Here is a 17893-nt window from a genome sequence, read left to right on the forward strand (position 1 = left end):
TAGCTTCTAGATGCAAACGGTGCTAGACCTGGGCATCATTTTCTGTTTCTTGAATCTGGCCGACCACTGAGTAAAAGGGTAGCCTCTTCCGCATACGCAACGCAGCCTCCGTCGAACGCGTGTGCACAGCGTAGATAGCTGGCTGCTGTACCAGCTAATTCCCGGAACTCACAGGAAGTAGGCGGATCCATTATCAGTATTAGACAGGCACATATGCAGATCGCAAATGATCATTTACAGCATCCATCGTAGAGCAGCCAAACTTAGCTGTACGAAAACTATAAACTTTCCTGACTTACTTACTGGTGATGATTTGGCCCCACCCTGACTTCTCCACACCATTTAGGTAACGTTGACTAGGGCAGCGACTGACCTCGTGTGTCAGAGATACGCACGATATGAAAAAGGTTTGTCCCTTTCCACTGCAGCTGCACAAATTGATTGGGGTAGGTGCTACGTCTTCGCCCGTTTTAACTGCGCGCTACATTCCGGCTGAAAATGTACCCTACACGCGTGTTTACAGGTCTCATGGGTTTGTAAAGGTGCACAAGTTCTGCCTACAAAACCTCGAAGCGAGGGCATGGGTATGGCGTCTATAGAGCGTAAAAGCAAAATCAACATAGAACGTGCACATGATACTGTGTTCGCCGAAAATGACCGAGGGTCAATGTTGAAAATGCACGGCGAGGGATTAGGCATTTGATACTGTGAACTGCTAAGAAGGTGGTTTAAAATATAAAATAAATTAATTGTGATTTTTGGTTTGTGGGGTTTAACGTCCCAAAGCAACACAGGCAATGAGAGACGCCGTAGTGGAGGGCTCCGGAAATTTCGACCACCTGGGGTTCTTTAACGTGCACTGACATCGCACAGCGCACGGGCGCCAAAATAAATAAATTAAGTGAACGGAACCCTATGCACATGACGTTTGTTGATTTCCCCCTGCAAAGGCTTTTCCTAGCCAATCCTTTCGATTTCATGGCAAGTTTTACCGTCATTATCGCACTCTTTAAAACTTCTTGTCGGCAGCCAGCTATGTAAAGTCAGCAATGCCCCCTTGCGTCCCCTCCCTCCGCTTCTCGTCGTTCTGAACACACATGTTGGTACGTCTTATATACCTAAGTGGACACGACATATGCGAGTCGATGCATGGGCTTCTGAACCATTACAGTTCTTCGACAACTAAGGTTAATGAACAAAAACCAATTTAAATGAGTGAATTTACTTTTGTCTTATCAGCATAGTTGCGTTTGCAGTGACGAAATTTTCTTTCTCTGTACACTAGTTAAAAAACTGACAGGCTTGTTCTCTGCTAGTGCGAACAACGGGGGGCGGACACCAGCGAGAGTTTTGTGAGGTCCAACAGCGACGGCCCATAAGAGGTGCTCACGTCAGCCCACCTGTCCACACTAGCGACGCAACAACCGCATTTCCCTCGCTCGCTGTCATCCGCGCGCGCGTACTTCGTGTGCAGGAAACAACGTACATACGCTTACACAAAAAGGTCTCCGGGCGCCACGCGGCGCGCTCTCCAGCGGCGGAGGCAGCACCGGGAGACGACGAAGCCGGCAAGTTGCAGTTGCGCGCCAGCGCGTACGCTCTCGCGAGTCACTTCGCATCAGACGCGAGTGTGCAACGCACCGCAGCCTCGCGGGACTCTTCTCCCGTCCATGCAGTCTACGCCGCTTATATCGGTGAAGCTGGTCGGCCGGCGCTCTGTGCTCTTTGCTGCCCTCTCTTCTTGGAGAAAGCGCCACCCCATTCGGAGCCACCCGCCGCATTGGCCGGCGCGCGCTTTACACAAGTCAGCTGCCGCTGTTGAGCAGTCGACGCGCAACGCTGTACCTGTGTGCAACGTCAGAGATTATGACAATTCCTGTTCCACTCCTCCCTGCCGGGTGAACCATAAATAGACGAGGGTGCTGCACCGCTAGACACAAGATGGTGAGTAAAGCTCGGTATATATTGCTCACTACCATTTTTAATTTACAGTGTTTTTCGCACAGCTGACAGCAGCGCTGAATGAAAGTGTTCAGGAACGCGGCAAGGCGCAGTGACAACGAACAATGTGAAAACAGAGCCTGATAGCAGCCAAATTTACGTGCAATATACTTGTGATTACATTTGTATTGACGTTTGGTCTTGCGGATTTCGCATATGTTGTTTAGTAGGAAACATGTTTAGAGAAGGGCCCCTGCTGGTTAAGCAATTAGCCTAAATTTACTTAATTCCAAAATCAGAAATTCATGAGTCGGTAGGAGCCTTTTCCAAAACTCGATGCGCGCTAGAATATTTACAAACAATAACGCGATGACGGTAAATGCCATGTTTTCCATACAATCAGACCCTGTAGGCTTTGAAACCAAAAAATCACCAGCATGGCTCTAGCATTGTTGGTAGTAGGTAGGTGATACGGACCAGACACTGACTGTTCTTATGATTAGACGTCGCGCAATCACGTGACAAGGCCAATTTTGCAGGAGCTACCAACTCGGGCTTCTCAACAGCGGTGTCACCTTTCATGTTTATTGGAGGCTCATGCTTTGTAACCGCAGAAGTATAGTGGTGTCCGTATACACTTTCGGATAGTAACGCATTCGATATTCGGCGAACACATTTCCGCATTGACCGCACGCTTTGATTCGAACGTTTCATATCCTAAACACAGAGATATATTCGTGTCACGCGAATAACTTTTCTGGAGCGGTTGTTTCGCCGCTCTCGGTTTCAAGCACCGTATACTGCCAAGTTTCAGATGCCCCACCTGGGCTTATGGTCCTCGGAGGCCAAACAGTAAAAGGTGTCTGTCTGCAAATATAGGGTGGCGCCACCTTTCCGCAGCTTCACTTAGTCAAAAAGGACGAAGAAGGATGCATACCTGCAGAATGAAGTTTTCCTACGTAGCCTGTCCTTACTACTTACTCGCTCTTATTTCCATTATCGACTTCTCGCACAAACGAAAATTGCTTCTGGTGAGCGCCGAGGTTATATACCGTCGTTCTCCTATGGGATACCATCGTAGTGTGCACGCAGCTCAAAACAAGAGGCATGTAATGAATCCATTTCAGTTAAGGTCAGCATCAGCATTTGGATGCAAGCTGCTAGGGCAAGCGATAAAGTGTTACAACTTTGCCTTCTTTCACCCGCGCACGGAACGACTCACTAAGCGTGATTCCAACTGCCAAGGGCTTTGCACGTTGGTTAGTTGGTTTCGGGGCGTTATCGTCTCAAAGCGACTCAGGCTTGAGAGACGCCGTAGTGGAGGGCTCCGGAAATTTCGACACCTGGAATTCTTTAACACACACTGACATCGCACAGAACACGGGCGCCTAGCTTCTCGCCTTCACCAAAAAGTGACCGCAGAAGCCAAGATTTGATCCGCATCCTTGGGCACAGTAGCCGATTGCCCTAACCACTGCGCCTTAACTGAAAGCGATGCATTACATGCCTGTTGTTTTGAGCTGCGTGCACGCTACAGTGGCATCCCATAAGAAGTACGACGATACGACCTCGCTATGTACCAGGAACTATTTGCGATTTGCGACAGTGACAGTTCATGTCACATATGCTTCCGATTACAGCGCGGAGCACGCTTCTACCGTTACCGGAAGTAAGCACTTCGATTTCACCACAAGATTTCTCCTTGGCTGCCTGTTGCTCGTCCGATGGAGCTATCACCAATGCGATACAGCCGCGTAAATGGCGCATATTCTGAAGTTTCCCTAGGGAAAGCGATGTGCGCATAAATTGAAGATTTATTCATGAGAAATTACTTTTTTTCTTATGGGTGGCAGGTACAGAAATTGTGAACACAGCGGGTCCGCACGAACTGAAATTAATAGCTACACACACACACACACACACACACACACACACACACACACACACACACACACACACACACACACACACACACACACACACACACACACACACACACACACACACACACACACACACACACACACACACACGCACACACACACACACGCACACACACACACACACACACACACACACACACACGCACACGCACACGCACACACACGCACACGCACACACACACACACGCACACGCACACACACACACACGCACACACACACACACACACACACACACACACACACACACACACACACACACACACACACACACACACACACACACACACACACACACACACACACACACACACACACACACACACACACACACACACACACACACACACACACACACACACACACACACACACACACACATATATATTGCCTCGACTAGGTTTCCAACCATAGCCAGAAAAAATGAAGTACGACTTTATTGTGGACAGGAAAGGTGGATGGTAGGGAAGGTGGTCAGCACGTGCATCCGAGACCATAAATATCCCGGGCGACGCAGGCAGATGCCACGGTTCGGAATTGAATGTCCGCGTCGTCATTGGCTTTCACTGCATTCCGCGCGTCAAGGGAGAGATCAGGCGTAAGTTTTCTGGGAGGCAGGTGGGCCCAACAATCCCATCAGGTTAGCTTCCGCTTTTTCTTCTTTATTTCCTGTTGACAATGAAGATTACAATGAGGTAAAAGTCTTATACAATACCGCGACGAGCGCCAAAGGAAGGCAAAGTTGCACTGTGTTTAAAATTATTTTAGGTTAGCCAACTCAATCAAAACTTGCATCTATTCAGGTTTCTAACTTGGGGCGGAAATTACCTGCGAGAAAACTATGGCGGCGCTGCAGGTAATCACGCCTCATTTAAAAATACAGCACATCCTCGCGCTGCGCAGCGCACATCGTCGTCTTCGTCAAGCTCCAACTGCAACACTCTTTCGTGTTGTGCAGTGAACATTGTCGTCTTCATCAAGTTCCAACTGCAGCCCACTCTCGTGTTGGGGAGATCCATTTTAGCCGCTTTTTTATTAAGTTAGGTAAATACGCCACGCACATACGTCATATAGGCGAGTGCGGGCGAAGTCCACGAGCGTAGTGTCAGGCGAATCCACCAGGCGGCGTAACGCAATTCTCGAAGTCTTAAGTATATCCCTGTAAGTTTTTGTGGCCCGTGGTGCTTCATGCATCATAGCGTAAACAGGTGCTTGACACTTGGAAAAAGCCCTCAGAAACCCTCGCCGAGTTTCCACAGACGCAACAAATGGGTATATGTTCACTATGACCCCCCCCCCCTTCCGCCCCTCCCGCGAGCCATTTCCGCGCTATCCTTTTTGCAAAAGGTCGCCATGCCAGTGGCAACATGCGGTTTTCTGCGGCAACCCCATCGACGTGACATCCGCGAACGAAATAGCTATAAGACCCGTCAAAACAACCCAGAGCCGAGAACCGGAGAAGATTGGTGATCTTCGTGCGCTGCTGAGATCACCTCAGTTTACTAAACATGGCAAAGGACTGCTTCTGGGTGCAGCCTAAGTAGAATCGTTCATGCTTTAAAATTACATTACAATGTAGCGTTTGTTTATTTGTAGATGGTGGTTACCTATTGTAAGTCAGTCTTCAGTTTCTTTAAAGTATAAGCTAACTAAAAACGCGACAACGAGGCAGCCGCTGTCAAGAGCGTGAAAAAACGTAACCTGAATGCAGAACCCATATTGTGGATGACCACTTCAAGGAGAATTTAAAGTCAATAACACTGATGTTAGATGCTTTTCAAGCAAGCAAATAATCAAAGCACTAGAATCAAGCTGTTTTATTGTTTAACATGAAAGCAAGCAACACTCGAGAACTCGCAAGTATTCTAACTTCAAGTTTATCCCTGCCACGTGAGTTTAAACTGTTAAAGCTGCTCTCGTTTTGCATATTTTCGCGTTCTCTAACTTCGATGATGACGTGCTACTCTGGGCAGGACTGTATATTTTCAACCGTCAACACTATGGGAAAGCCAGGGCTGTATGGGGTCACCTTCTCCGCGCATTATTTTGGTAACAGCCGTGCGTTGCCCTCTTGGTTCGTAAGAAGTGGATGGAAGGCACGCAATAGGCGACTACGACAAACATTTTCCTCCAGTTTTGCTTGGTACCCCCATTTACTAGTTGACTGCATGTTTCGAGCCACAGATAAGGCTTACGACCATGATTAAGTGCAAAAATAAATAAATCTAGAAAATACAGCTAGGGTACCCCCCTCCCCCCTCCAATACGTATGCACTAAACTCGTGGCGTTGAAGTTGGCCTTGTGTACTGACCACTTATTGTCAACGAATATCAATCTTTATTATTGTGAAATCATTAATATGCTATGTTGGTGAAGTCAAACCGTGGCACGCAAAATGCATGCGCAAAAAGTGAAGCCACAACTCTGTATGCGAACGTCTGTGGGGTGTAGTAGTATGACTTTGCCTTACTGAACGGCTCTAATGTCCACAGAGAAAGTGTGACAGGTACTTCCTTTCCTTTCCTAGAAATTAATTACTGATGCGAAAACATTACCAGACAAAGTAAAAATAAATCATGATGAGTATGGATGTTCGTAATTACTAATAATATTAAAACTGATATTATCATTGCTTGTGATAACTGAGGTAGGAGTAAACAAATGGAATGCAATAAAAGAAAATAAATAAACAATAGCAAAAATAAGCGGCCCGAATAACTAATATATTATGAAAACGAAAATAAAAAGACAAATGCGAATTAACATGAAATAAAAATAAACAGTAAAAAGTAAAAAGTAAAAAGAACTGAAAACTACAAAAAGTCGCTGCAGCGCTAATGCATTTTCTGCAGTGACTGCTAAGTTGTTTACATACAGCTCCATGCAAAGCCATTTTTTTGTAACGAAGGTTCGCTGCCGGTTTAAAACAGCACTTCCGTTGTCCTGCAAGCGCTTCACTGCACAGCCCTGTCCCCATGCCTTCTCTGTATTGCTGGCACCAGAACACCCTCGCAGCGGTGCCACTTGGGCCAGACGCAGCGCATCTCGTCGCAGGCCTTCTGCGACTGGCTTCAATCCATTTATCCCAATGCCACGTAGTCGATGCGATTGTTGTGAATGGCCGATTTATCAACAAGGATGACTCCGACAGCGTGCCGTACGGTAGGAAACAACAGAGGGGAAACCGTTCTTTTTTTCTAAATTATATTCGCGCAATATTTGAATATATAAAACAAAGTCGTAGTAATATACTTGACAATTATATTCGGAGGACCATTTCTCCCGTATGAAAAACTGCTAGCGTCGCACCAACTAAACTATCTAGGACGTCTAAGTATGTGAAGTATCTGTACATGATTGGCACCGCCACAGGGTTGCGACCTTATTTTGTTGTTGGAATCATTGCACACGAAATAATTTTGATGCCTATTTTATCTCGTCATCATAAAAACATCAGTGTAGCAAGGCTCCTAAAATATATTGCCACAGTTGCACTCCGACAACAAAAGACGAAATGGGGCTGACAGACCGCTCCACAGATCGCTCTTCCTAATTTGCAGCGATGTTGTCACGCTGTGTCGATTTTGTGAAAATTGCTAATGTTTCTAAAACAAAAGCGGAATGTTAAATCACTTTTCTTGCGATTCGCTATCGCGAGTGTTTAACCCATGACACCTTGGGCAGCCGATTGATACTGTTCTCAATGCGCACCTAGCAATCACGACGAAATGTGCGACTCTCTGCACCTTTTTTTTTTATTTAGTTTTGACGAGAGCCACGGGCTACACCGTGCACTCACAAATGGAATCGCCGACATCCTAAAACCCCTTGCTGGTGAAGTTTTGATATCATTTGGCTTGGTAAGAGACTTTTTTTAAAAACGTCTCCGTTACCTACCCATGCATGGCAACAATAATACTCATGCACCTCGGTACCAGCAACCCAGATAATTAGTGGAAAACTCTGCTGAGCTGCAGGATCTATTGTGAGTGGCAGAATGGAGCCCATGATCGCTTATCATGAAAAAAAGGACACACTACAATAATTACATTAGAGCCTGTTGGGCTGCGAATGTCAGTCGTTCCTTTAAAGTGAAGCGTGCCTTTTCTTTTGCGGCTGTACTTGGTGCCATTGTTGTAGTATTATGTTAGCTTCTTCTTTGGTTCCAGCATCTGACTTTACGCTCCGCTGCGTTCAGCAATTTTTTTGTTTTTTTTTTGTTTTTTTTTTTGTTGCGAAGTGCGATCGATGTTCCTCGTTGAGTTAACTCTTCGACGGATATAAGGGTATCCGCACATTGTCGGCTCTAGCGACGTGGTCGGCCGCCTTCGCTGCCTTGCCACTATCTTGTGCGCCTACGTGAAAGTGTCAGCATAAAAAAGCTTTTCCACATCTTTCCTCTTCTATCTCAGTCGCGTGTCCATGGCGGCTGAGATTGCAGCTCCAGCATTCCGAAGGTGAGGATGAATGTATAAAAGATGAATAAGATGGAGATATAAACCACGTAGCGCGAGCGGCGGCCAGTTGTTACAGATAGCGCATAAAGCTGTGGCAATAGACTTTATACTGGTGTAATGTATCAAGAAATGAAACTGTTCTGTTCGCGCCGGCGCTGATCGGAGCTACAGGGTATGTTAACGTTTTTCAAAACATACCGCGCAACAAACAAAGGACAAGCGAGTAGACGGGAACAGCGCTGACTATCAACTGACTATCAGTTGATAGTCAGCGCTGTTCCCGTCTACTCGCTTGTCCTTTTGCGCGGTATGTTCTGAAAAATGTTGCATCAACTAGCTGAACTCTTCATTTCATTGTATATTAATTCTTCTTGTCCCGGGTATCACTCGGGCGGAAAGTTCCGGAATGCACTGAAATGTTTCCACTTAATGTCTGGTATATGTTCCTCCTTGCTTGGGCTCACCTTCGACTTTATGTTTAGTATTAGGTTCACCTCGAGTTCTGAAAAAAATTGGCATGAATTTGTCAAGACTAAATAGGAAGCCAAAGGATTTCATGCTTAAAACGGGCTCTGAGCACTAGTCTGTCCAATTTAAGTACTTAATAAAAATCTAATACGCGACTCGTTCCGAGTTTGTTGACGTTTTCCCAGAAGCAGAGATGCATCTATCATGTCAGATATATTTCCATTAAGAAAATTTCGCGCAACTTGGAACTCGAGATGCCTACAACAACCACAACAACAAAAGAACTTCGCGGTTGTAGTTTTGAAGTGCCTGACACCTCGCCGCGGTGGCGCAGTGTTTAAGGCGCTCGATCTTTGTGTCCGAGGACGAAAGATCGAATTCCCCTCGCGGCAGTCTCTTTAGGATGGAGGCGAAAAGCAAGGCGGCCGTATGCTGTGCGATGTCAGTGCACGTTAAAGAACCCCAGGTGGTCGACATTTCCGGAGCCCTCTACTGCGCCGTCTCTCCCAGCCTGAGTCGCTTTGGCCCGTTAAACCGCATAAACGAAACCAAACCAAGTAAATGGAGCTGTAATCTAACCTGTGAGATCAGTGCAAAAAATAACTGCGCTGAGGCACAGCGCCATAAATTCGCGACATCGACTGACTATTGTGACACACGTGTGCACGTCCGAGTTCGTTACATCAGCATTGCTTCTCATCAAGCCTTTACACGAGCGCTCAAGCACAGATGAGTGCTCGTGTTACTGCAACCAAATATTATTGGCTCAAGACTTAACAAGGGAACTGCCGCGATAAGTTATTGACTGGGTGCGTTGCTCATGCAGCGACGATCCTATTTATCTACTTTCTAGCAGAATCGCTGATGCTTTCTTGAAGCTATATCAAAATGCTTCTCATTCCGTATGAGTGAGCATTGTTACTTAAGAAAAACAGCATTTTGATGTTGATACACTTCTGAACAGTTATCCTTATAAATGATGCCGAGAGAGATAGAACCAACATGGAGCGATCAGACGTTGTAGTCCCAGCGAGAATAAAGCTCAATTGCACTCGATGACCCTACTTTGGAAACGTTACTCGCAACTCTTTAGACTTCTTTCTTCACTATATTGATATTTATATCGTGTATTTCACAACGTGTGAAGTAGCTTCAGAGGAGACTTATATGCACGCGCGGCACCACCGCAACACTCAGCCGCTTTTGTGAGAGAAGTTGCATTTGAAGTATATACATTCAATGCGTACGGAGCCAAAACTCTGTGAAAGGATCGAAAGAAAGAAAAAAATAAGCATAGCTAGTACGCTGCTGGCTGTTCTAATGCTAAATTATGTGATATGTTTGAGGGATCGCGTTTCTCGGAAAGGCCACGCGCATAAAAATGACCTTCACTCCTTATCGTGCGGGACATCTCTAGCGCCTGAATCTGTGCCACAGGCAGCAGTATCGGACGCTGCGTCGATCGGTCACCGCTAAGTGTGGCAAAGTCAGAAGCACTCTATGCCCTTCTGCAGATATTACCACGAATTCAAGAACTGAGTATGAGAGAAACGCTTCTTCCTATCTACTCCGTGGGTGTGCGAGACGGTAGTAGCATCATCCCTCTACCTTCTTCGTGTATTGATTCGTGTACTGACAGTGATCTGCTCCGCTACAATGTGTACTGCCAAAAACATGCCGCAATGTGAGCCTTGGGTCCATATTCCGAGTTTGCGTCGTTTTCACAAGTGTCGTTATCTTCCTGACCTCGAGTCATCTGACTAGCGGAAACGCCGTAAACAAATGTCACCGCCACTTCCGATTCTGGCATTTCCACCATTCGATATCTCGACATCAAAGAGTTAATGACACTACTGATAACGACACAAACTCGGAATACGGACCCTGCTCGCACATATGAAGAGGCAAGGGGTGTCACGTGACTGTATGGAAGACATCATCTCGTGAGAAAACTGGATAGTTATTTTTGGCCGCTGTTTATCAACGATGTTTATGTTCTTAGCCTATTTTTATAAGCTTTCTACTGTTCTACAAAGCGATTTTTAACAACTCCGACCCTACATTTCTTCATTTGTCAGAATATTTCCTCGTCCTGCTTTAAATGCATGCGTCGGCTAGCAATTTTAACTCGGACCTTAACCTGGGCATTCAGGCATCCCTCATGCTTCGGCAGTGGGTTTTTTTTTTCTCTGTATTTATGATTAACATTATTGAGTTTCTCTCACATTTCCTTGTTTGCAGAAGATTGCGTTTAGATTCGAGAATTAAAAGGTAATTTCAAATATTATTTTCATTTATTCATATGGAGAAAATTGGACTACTGAAACTTAATGTGAGATTAAGAATATTGTAAGGTAACGCGAAGGTCGGACTTGGGGAATCAGGCTTTATTACAGACCTGAAGCCTTGGTCGCACACTGCAGCCAAACACACTCCGCGATGACGATGGGTATCTACAAGAGGGAGCAGGATGAAGATGAAGCAGCACGTTCAGCAGTGTGGAAGATGAAGCGCCACACAGTGCTCACACTATTTCGCCCGCGCAGTTCAAGCGGCCAGCCTGGCCGCAATTAGTCCGCAGGAATGCGCCGAACAAAAGGTTTCATACGTGAAACGTGGACAACTTCAGTGCCACGGTAACGACAGTCCGGAGGAGGGTAAACAGGGGAGACGCGATAGTTGACCGGGGAGGTTTTTGCAAGAACTGTGTAAGGACCAATGTAACGGTGCTGTAACTTGTCACAAAGGCCAGGAGTGCGTAATGGGGTCCAAAGTAACACCTCGTCGCCGGGACGGAACGAAACTTGGCGATGGGTTGCATCATAGCGGTACTTGCGGTCTTCCTGGCTAGCTTCCGTGTTGACGCGAGCAAGCCGGCGTGATTTGGCCACTCGGGAAAGGAACTGGTCAGGAAGAGAGGATGAGGAACTGGCATGTGTAGAAAGAAAAGAGGCGTCAAGAAAGGTAGCGGGAGAACGGCCGTAAACGAGGAAAAACGGGGTGTAACCTGTGGTCCGCTGTACAGCCGTATTGTAGGCGAACGTAACAAAAGGAAGTATTACGTCCCAGTTTCGGTGGTCCTGGTCGACATACATAGACAACATGTCAGAAAGCGTGCGGTGGAACCGCTCAGTCAACCCATTGGTCTGCGGGTGATAGCTGGAGGTCAATTTGTGATGTGTGGTTGAGGCTTCAATAACTTCGGCTACAATCTTCGACAGAAATGTCCGACCACGATCGCTGAGAAGCACTTGAGGGGCCCCATGGCGCAGTACGAGCGATTCCAAAAAGAAGGTCGCGACCTCATGTGCTGAGCCATTAGGCAGGGAAGCGGTCTCAGCGTAGCGTGTTAGGTGGTCGACGGCGGTGACGACCCAGCGATTACCTCGTGCGGACAATGGAAGTGGCCCGTATAAGTCTATGCCAACAACGGCAAAAGGGGTAGCAGGGCAAGGTAGCGGCTGTAGTAGGCCAGCAGGAGGAGAAGTGGGCCGTTTGCGGCGCTGACATGGCAGACAAGAGGCGACGTATTTTGCCACACTTGAGGCGAGGCCTGGCCAGAAGAAACGGGCTTTCACGCGGTGGTAAGTTTTATGAAAGCCTAAGTGACCGGCTGTAGCATCATCGTGGAAAGCCGCCAGGATACGGGTGCGAAGCGCTCTCGGAATAACGGGGACCCAACGGGTGCCTTCGGAGCAATAAATATAACGGGAGAGCACGCCGTTGTCAAGTTTGAACTTTTGGAGTTGCCTGCGCATCCTAGCGGTAGGAGGGTGAGAAGCACCGGTGAGAAGGTTGATTAGGGAAATACAGTAGGGATCTGCTCGCTGGTTTGAAATAATGGCGTAGCGATCTGGAGCAGCGGCAAGAGTAGCACAGGTTAAGGTTGGGGCTCTGGACGACATTGGGACGTCGAGGGTGCACGCAGGAAGGCTCGAGGAAGCACTAGGTGGCGATTCTGATAGCGGGCAGCGGGAAAGAGCATCGGCATCTCGATGTTTGCGTCCCGATTTGAATATGACATCAAAGTGGTACTCCTGCAAACGCAGAATCCAACGGCCCAGGCGTCCAGTCAAATTTTTGAGGGTTGATAACCAGCACAGAGCGTGGTGATCGGTAACGATCGTGAAATGGCGGCCGTAGAGGTAGGGGCGGAATTTCTGAACTGCCCAAACGACGGCTAGGCACTCTTGCTCAGTGATGGTGTAGTTGCGTTCCGCTAGTGTTAGAGTTCGACTGGCAAACGCAATTACCTTTTCCCGAGAAGCGGTATCACGTTGCAGAAGTATGGCGCCGATACCGAGGCTGCTGGCATCGGTGTGAAGAATGGTGGCAGCAGTGTCGTCAGCTTCGGCAGTGAAACCAAATGAAGTGGGATCAGGCTGCAGGCGTATTGACTGTAGTTCGTCAAGGCGTTGACAAGTGGATATGATGGCATCGATTGTGGTAGGGTTCTGCACGGCCAGGGCGTTGTAGGCGAGTGGCCCAATACCTTTAAGGACGTGCCGAACCCGCTCGGCCTCTGGCATTGTGTCATTGATGCGCCGACAAAGTGAAAGTACATCTTCTATATAAGAGGTGTAAGTCTCATTAGGCCGCTGAAGTCGGGCTTCTAGCTTCTTCTTGGCGGACTCCGTGCGAACAGTAGGAGCGCAGAAAATCTGGCGTAACTTTTGTTTAAAGGTAGCCCAGTCCGGAATCGTCGACTCATGATTTAGAAACCACGTTTTGGCCACATCCGTCAAATAAAAGGACACATTAATTAATTTAAGAGAATCGTCCCATCGGTTGAAAGCACTGACCCGGTCGTAGCTGTCGAGCCAGTCATCAGCGTCGTCGCCGCGGAGACCGGCGAACATCTGCGGGTCGCGCTGACGGCTACTGACAGTCCAAGTGGCAAGGGGAGCTGGAGTCGAGTTGGTAGCAGCCGGAATAGCGGAGTGGCCCTCTTGTGTCATGACGATGGTGGTCGGGGTCAAACGGCGGCCAGAACGAAGCTCCAGGTGGATGCAGGTGACGAAGCAGCGGGGAAATCAAGGCGCACCTCCACCACGTGTAAGGTAACGCGAAGGTCGGACTTGGGGAATCAGGCTTTATTACAGACCTGAAGCCTTGGTCGCACACTGCAGCCAAACACACTCCGCGATGACGATGGGTATCTACAAGAGGGAGCAGGATGAAGATGAAGCAGCACGTTCAGCAGTGTGGAAGATGAAGCGCCACACAGTGCTCACAATATTGCTTTGTGTACCCACAGCATCTAATCGTCCTCTCTCTGCTGTCTCATCCGTGATACCTTATGTAGTAGATACCGCCTGGTTGTTTAGATGATTTGGCTTTCTTAATACCGCTAACCCGAGTTTGTCCGTTTATATTATAATGATTAGGTACCGTCTTCGCCAAAAAAAGCAACCAGGCTACATGTTTTGCTTCACGCTTCAATTCCAAAGCCAACGTAGCTTCCCAGAGGATAAAAACTTGTTAATAAGTGAGGGCAGGATCTCGTCTTTACTTTGCACATATTTACAGCTTCAGAAATCGTACGAATTCTCTGCTACCCGACTTAGAAGCGAAACCCGCAGCCTGGTTACTTTTGGCAAAGACGGTACATTCAGCGTAACCTTTCTAACGCATCCCGCCCCGCCCTCTTTAATTATTGCTGCATATAATATATTGTCATTCTGATACGAAATTATGGAATATCTTTTTGGGATACTGATCAAGTCCTGGCAATCTCCATAATTATCAAAGGTCTATCAACGCACTCGTCTCGTGGCAAAATGTAAAGGCCTTTTTTTTTTTTCGCTTTTTTTTTTCTAAAGACGTTTCACCATCCACATTTACGCAGTTAGCTTATTCCTGGTGCACACCATATTTCTGCGTGTAGTGATGATACTCGGATGGTGAAAATTCAATCTTTGCAGAAGTAATTCATTTTCACCGTTTCTGTCTCATAAGTGCGCACCGAAGCTGATATTCACGTATGGGGCAGAAACGTGGATACTAGATTCAAATTGAGAACGCAGAGAGCTGCTGAACACAGAATCATAGAGGTATCCTTAAGAGTCAGGAAGAATACAGAGTGAGCTAGGGGACAAACACGAGTTAATGACATTCGCCTCACACAAAACAGAAGAAATGGGCATGGGTAGGACATGCAATGCTAAGGGAAGATTCCAAGTGAAGGACAGCTAGCCGGAGGCGGCAGAACATTAGGTGAGCGGATGAGATTAAGAAGATGGGGAGGGTCAAGTTGACACAGGTAGCACAGAGGGGGTTACTGAAGAAATATGGGAGAGATCTTTACTCTGCAGTGGGTACAGTCTGGCTAATGATGGTGATGAAGATTGCGACGATGAGGATGATTATGATGTGAACGTAATTTCATCGCCTTTGCACACAGAGAGCAGTCATAAAATGCCGTCAGTGGTTGACGACAGCATGTCATGCTATAAAAAAAAGCGCTCGCGATGTACCATGGTACTTTCTTAGTGGTTTCGGAAAGAACTCTGGGGCGTACGTAAGAATAAATTGCTTAGTAAAAGCAAACCGTGGTTTACGAAATAAGTACGCAGATCTGCTTGGAGGTGAAAACGTGATTTTGCAGCTTATAAGAAAAATCAGCAAGGAGTGCTACAAAACAATCAAAAGATGCATGTCGACTCTGTAAAATTGCGAATGATTCCGCCAGGGTGTCACAGTGGTTACGACGCTCGACTATTGTTCCCAAGAATGGGGGTCGAATCCCGGCTTCGGCGGCCAGTTTTAAATGGAGGCGAAAAGCAAGGTGCCCGTGTGCTGTGCGATGTCAGTGCACGTTAAAGAACCCCAGGTGGTCGGAATTTTCGAAGCCCTCCACTACGGCGTCTCTCATAGCCCGAGTTGCTTTGGGATGTTGCAAACAAACTTGCGAATGATTGGGCGGCCAATTGATTGACTGAACGTCCTTTATTGAATAGGAAGGTTGATGGCCATGTATGGGGACAAAGTATATAATTTTAGAATTTATCAATGTTAACCGAACAGATGAAATTTTTGTACGCCCCCTTACATGAGTGTACAGTTCATGATAGCGTTGCTTAACGAAAATGCTTGAATTCCCTCTTTGGGTCGGTATTTGGGAGGTAAAAATGGCAGAAATATCATCAGTGTGTGGAGTATGTAGTCAATGACTCAAGAGCATATGAATTGTTACCTAAAGTCTTCATAAATCTATGCGGCTGGGGCTGATGATTTGCCTTTTGTTTGTTTTTCTTTGTGTGCTGCCTCTGTGTGTCAATATATATGTGTTACATTTACTGAGGATTTGCAACAAAGTGCCCTGCCTTTACAACACAAACCAACTTGTCTGGTGACTGGAGAATAGCCAGTGTTGCACCAGTGCACAAATCATGATCATCTAGTAATGTAACAATTACCAACTTATTACATTAAGAAAGCATTTGTTAAATCTTTGAACACATCCTTTTTACTAGTAATATTAAACCATCTTGATACTCCCGCCCTAATCAACATGATGTATGGATGTGGCTTTTCGTGCATACTCCAACTCATTGAACTAACACATGATTTAGCAAATGCTTAGGCATCAGCTACTCCGTCGCTGCCATTTTTGTTTTGGATATCCAGAAAACCTTCGGCGTTGTTCCTCATCACTAATTCATTCGAAATATTATTGCGAAAGCAATTCTACTCGCACTTTCAAGCCTTCGCATGACCCGGCCGCAGTTACGTTTGACCTTAAGCGGAGTGACGTCACACCAGCTGCTAGATACGGGGGACCAACTCGTTCCTTCAGATCGCCCAGCCGCAGTTACGGCGCGTGGTTGCTGCGCCGCTCACCTGCGGCGCTACTGTCGCTGTGACGTCACACCAGCTGCTAGATATGGGGGACCTACTCGTTCCTTCAGATCGCCAGCCGCAGTTACGGCGCGGGATTGCTGCGCCGCTCACCATTCATCATAGCAAGGGAGGAAGATGCTGAGGTTAAAACTGATAACATTTTTCATTCTCAAACAGATATGCGGAGTGATAAGCACTTCGTTTCTCTCGATTGCCTTTCTTTACGACGTGTCCATGTCAACAAAATTAGAGAAGAAAAAAGGCGTAAAACGCGGAGGCCTAATATGTGCTTTTCTTATCCTCATAACTTGGGGTTGGAATCGGTTACCTCAAGAAGTGGTCACCATTATCAGAAATGATAACGTTTTCTCATTGCTGCACTGGTATATTTTGACAGCTGTTGAATATAATAATGCGAAAACGAAAGATTTAGTTTGGAACTCTTTGCGTGTTTTCATGCAGTTGCTAGGCCCTCTGACGCGCATTTACGATCAAATTATTGCCACGTATTCCTGGTCCTGTGCTGCTACTTGTCCTTCATTGTAATGCCATATGACGCTGTGGGTAAAGTGATCAATAGGTATCATCATCATCATCATCATCATCATCATTATCATCAGCCTGACTATACCCACTGCAGGACGAAGGCCTCTCCCATATTTCTCCATTTAACCCGGTTCAATAAGTATGTTATTACATAAATAGCGCATAATCTAATAATGTGCATAAATGGACCCTTTTATTAATTTTATTATTCCTTGCTCATTTGGTTCTTGTATTTTATTTCGTATCGGTAGACACTCCCCACTATATTACTGTTCTGCTTAGAAGGTATTTTATTAAAGAAACATTATTGCGGTCGCAGACTGCCGGCTTCTGAATAGTGATAAAGTGCACGTGGGCTTACGCGAGAGCAAGGCAAATTTTCACTGCATGAAGAATTTCAGTCATCTCAAAATGAAAGCCTTACTAGCTCAATTACGTGAAAATCTCTCTGGTGCTGTTAACACTGAATAGTACCCATACAGGTGGCGTCGCAGCAGCAGTTGCCTAGCTACCGTAGCAGCGATTGGGATGACGGCATGCACAACCGATATCGCTGTATGTGGTAACTCCAGTGCAACAATTGACCATATTATACTCGAATGTAATGGTATCCATCCGGAAGTTGGTGCAGGCGCAATCATTGTTCCTGAAGCTCTGGGGTTTAGAGATACCAGTGGCCGGGTGAATAAACCGGCGG

General features: G+C 46.6%; 1 protein-coding gene across 1 annotated transcript in view; it reads left to right on the forward strand.

The window, feature by feature from the left end:
* The first annotated feature begins 1373 nt into the window (after positions 1 to 1373).
* The window catches only part of LOC146199765 (beta-1,3-galactosyltransferase 1-like), a 59233-nt gene continuing 42713 nt past the window's right edge, over positions 1374 to 17893 (forward strand). Inside the window, exon 1 of the mRNA XM_084595245.1 lies at positions 1374 to 1944. Within this exon, the coding sequence (XP_084451371.1) occupies positions 1942 to 1944 (3 nt within the window). The 5' untranslated portion in view covers positions 1374 to 1941. The remainder of the gene's footprint in view (positions 1945 to 17893) is intronic.

This window comes from Amblyomma maculatum, chromosome 2 (genome assembly GCF_055883805.1).
Source record: "Amblyomma maculatum isolate TAMU_Amacu chromosome 2, ASM5588380v1, whole genome shotgun sequence".
Lineage (NCBI taxonomy): Eukaryota > Metazoa > Arthropoda > Arachnida > Ixodida > Ixodidae > Amblyomma > Amblyomma maculatum.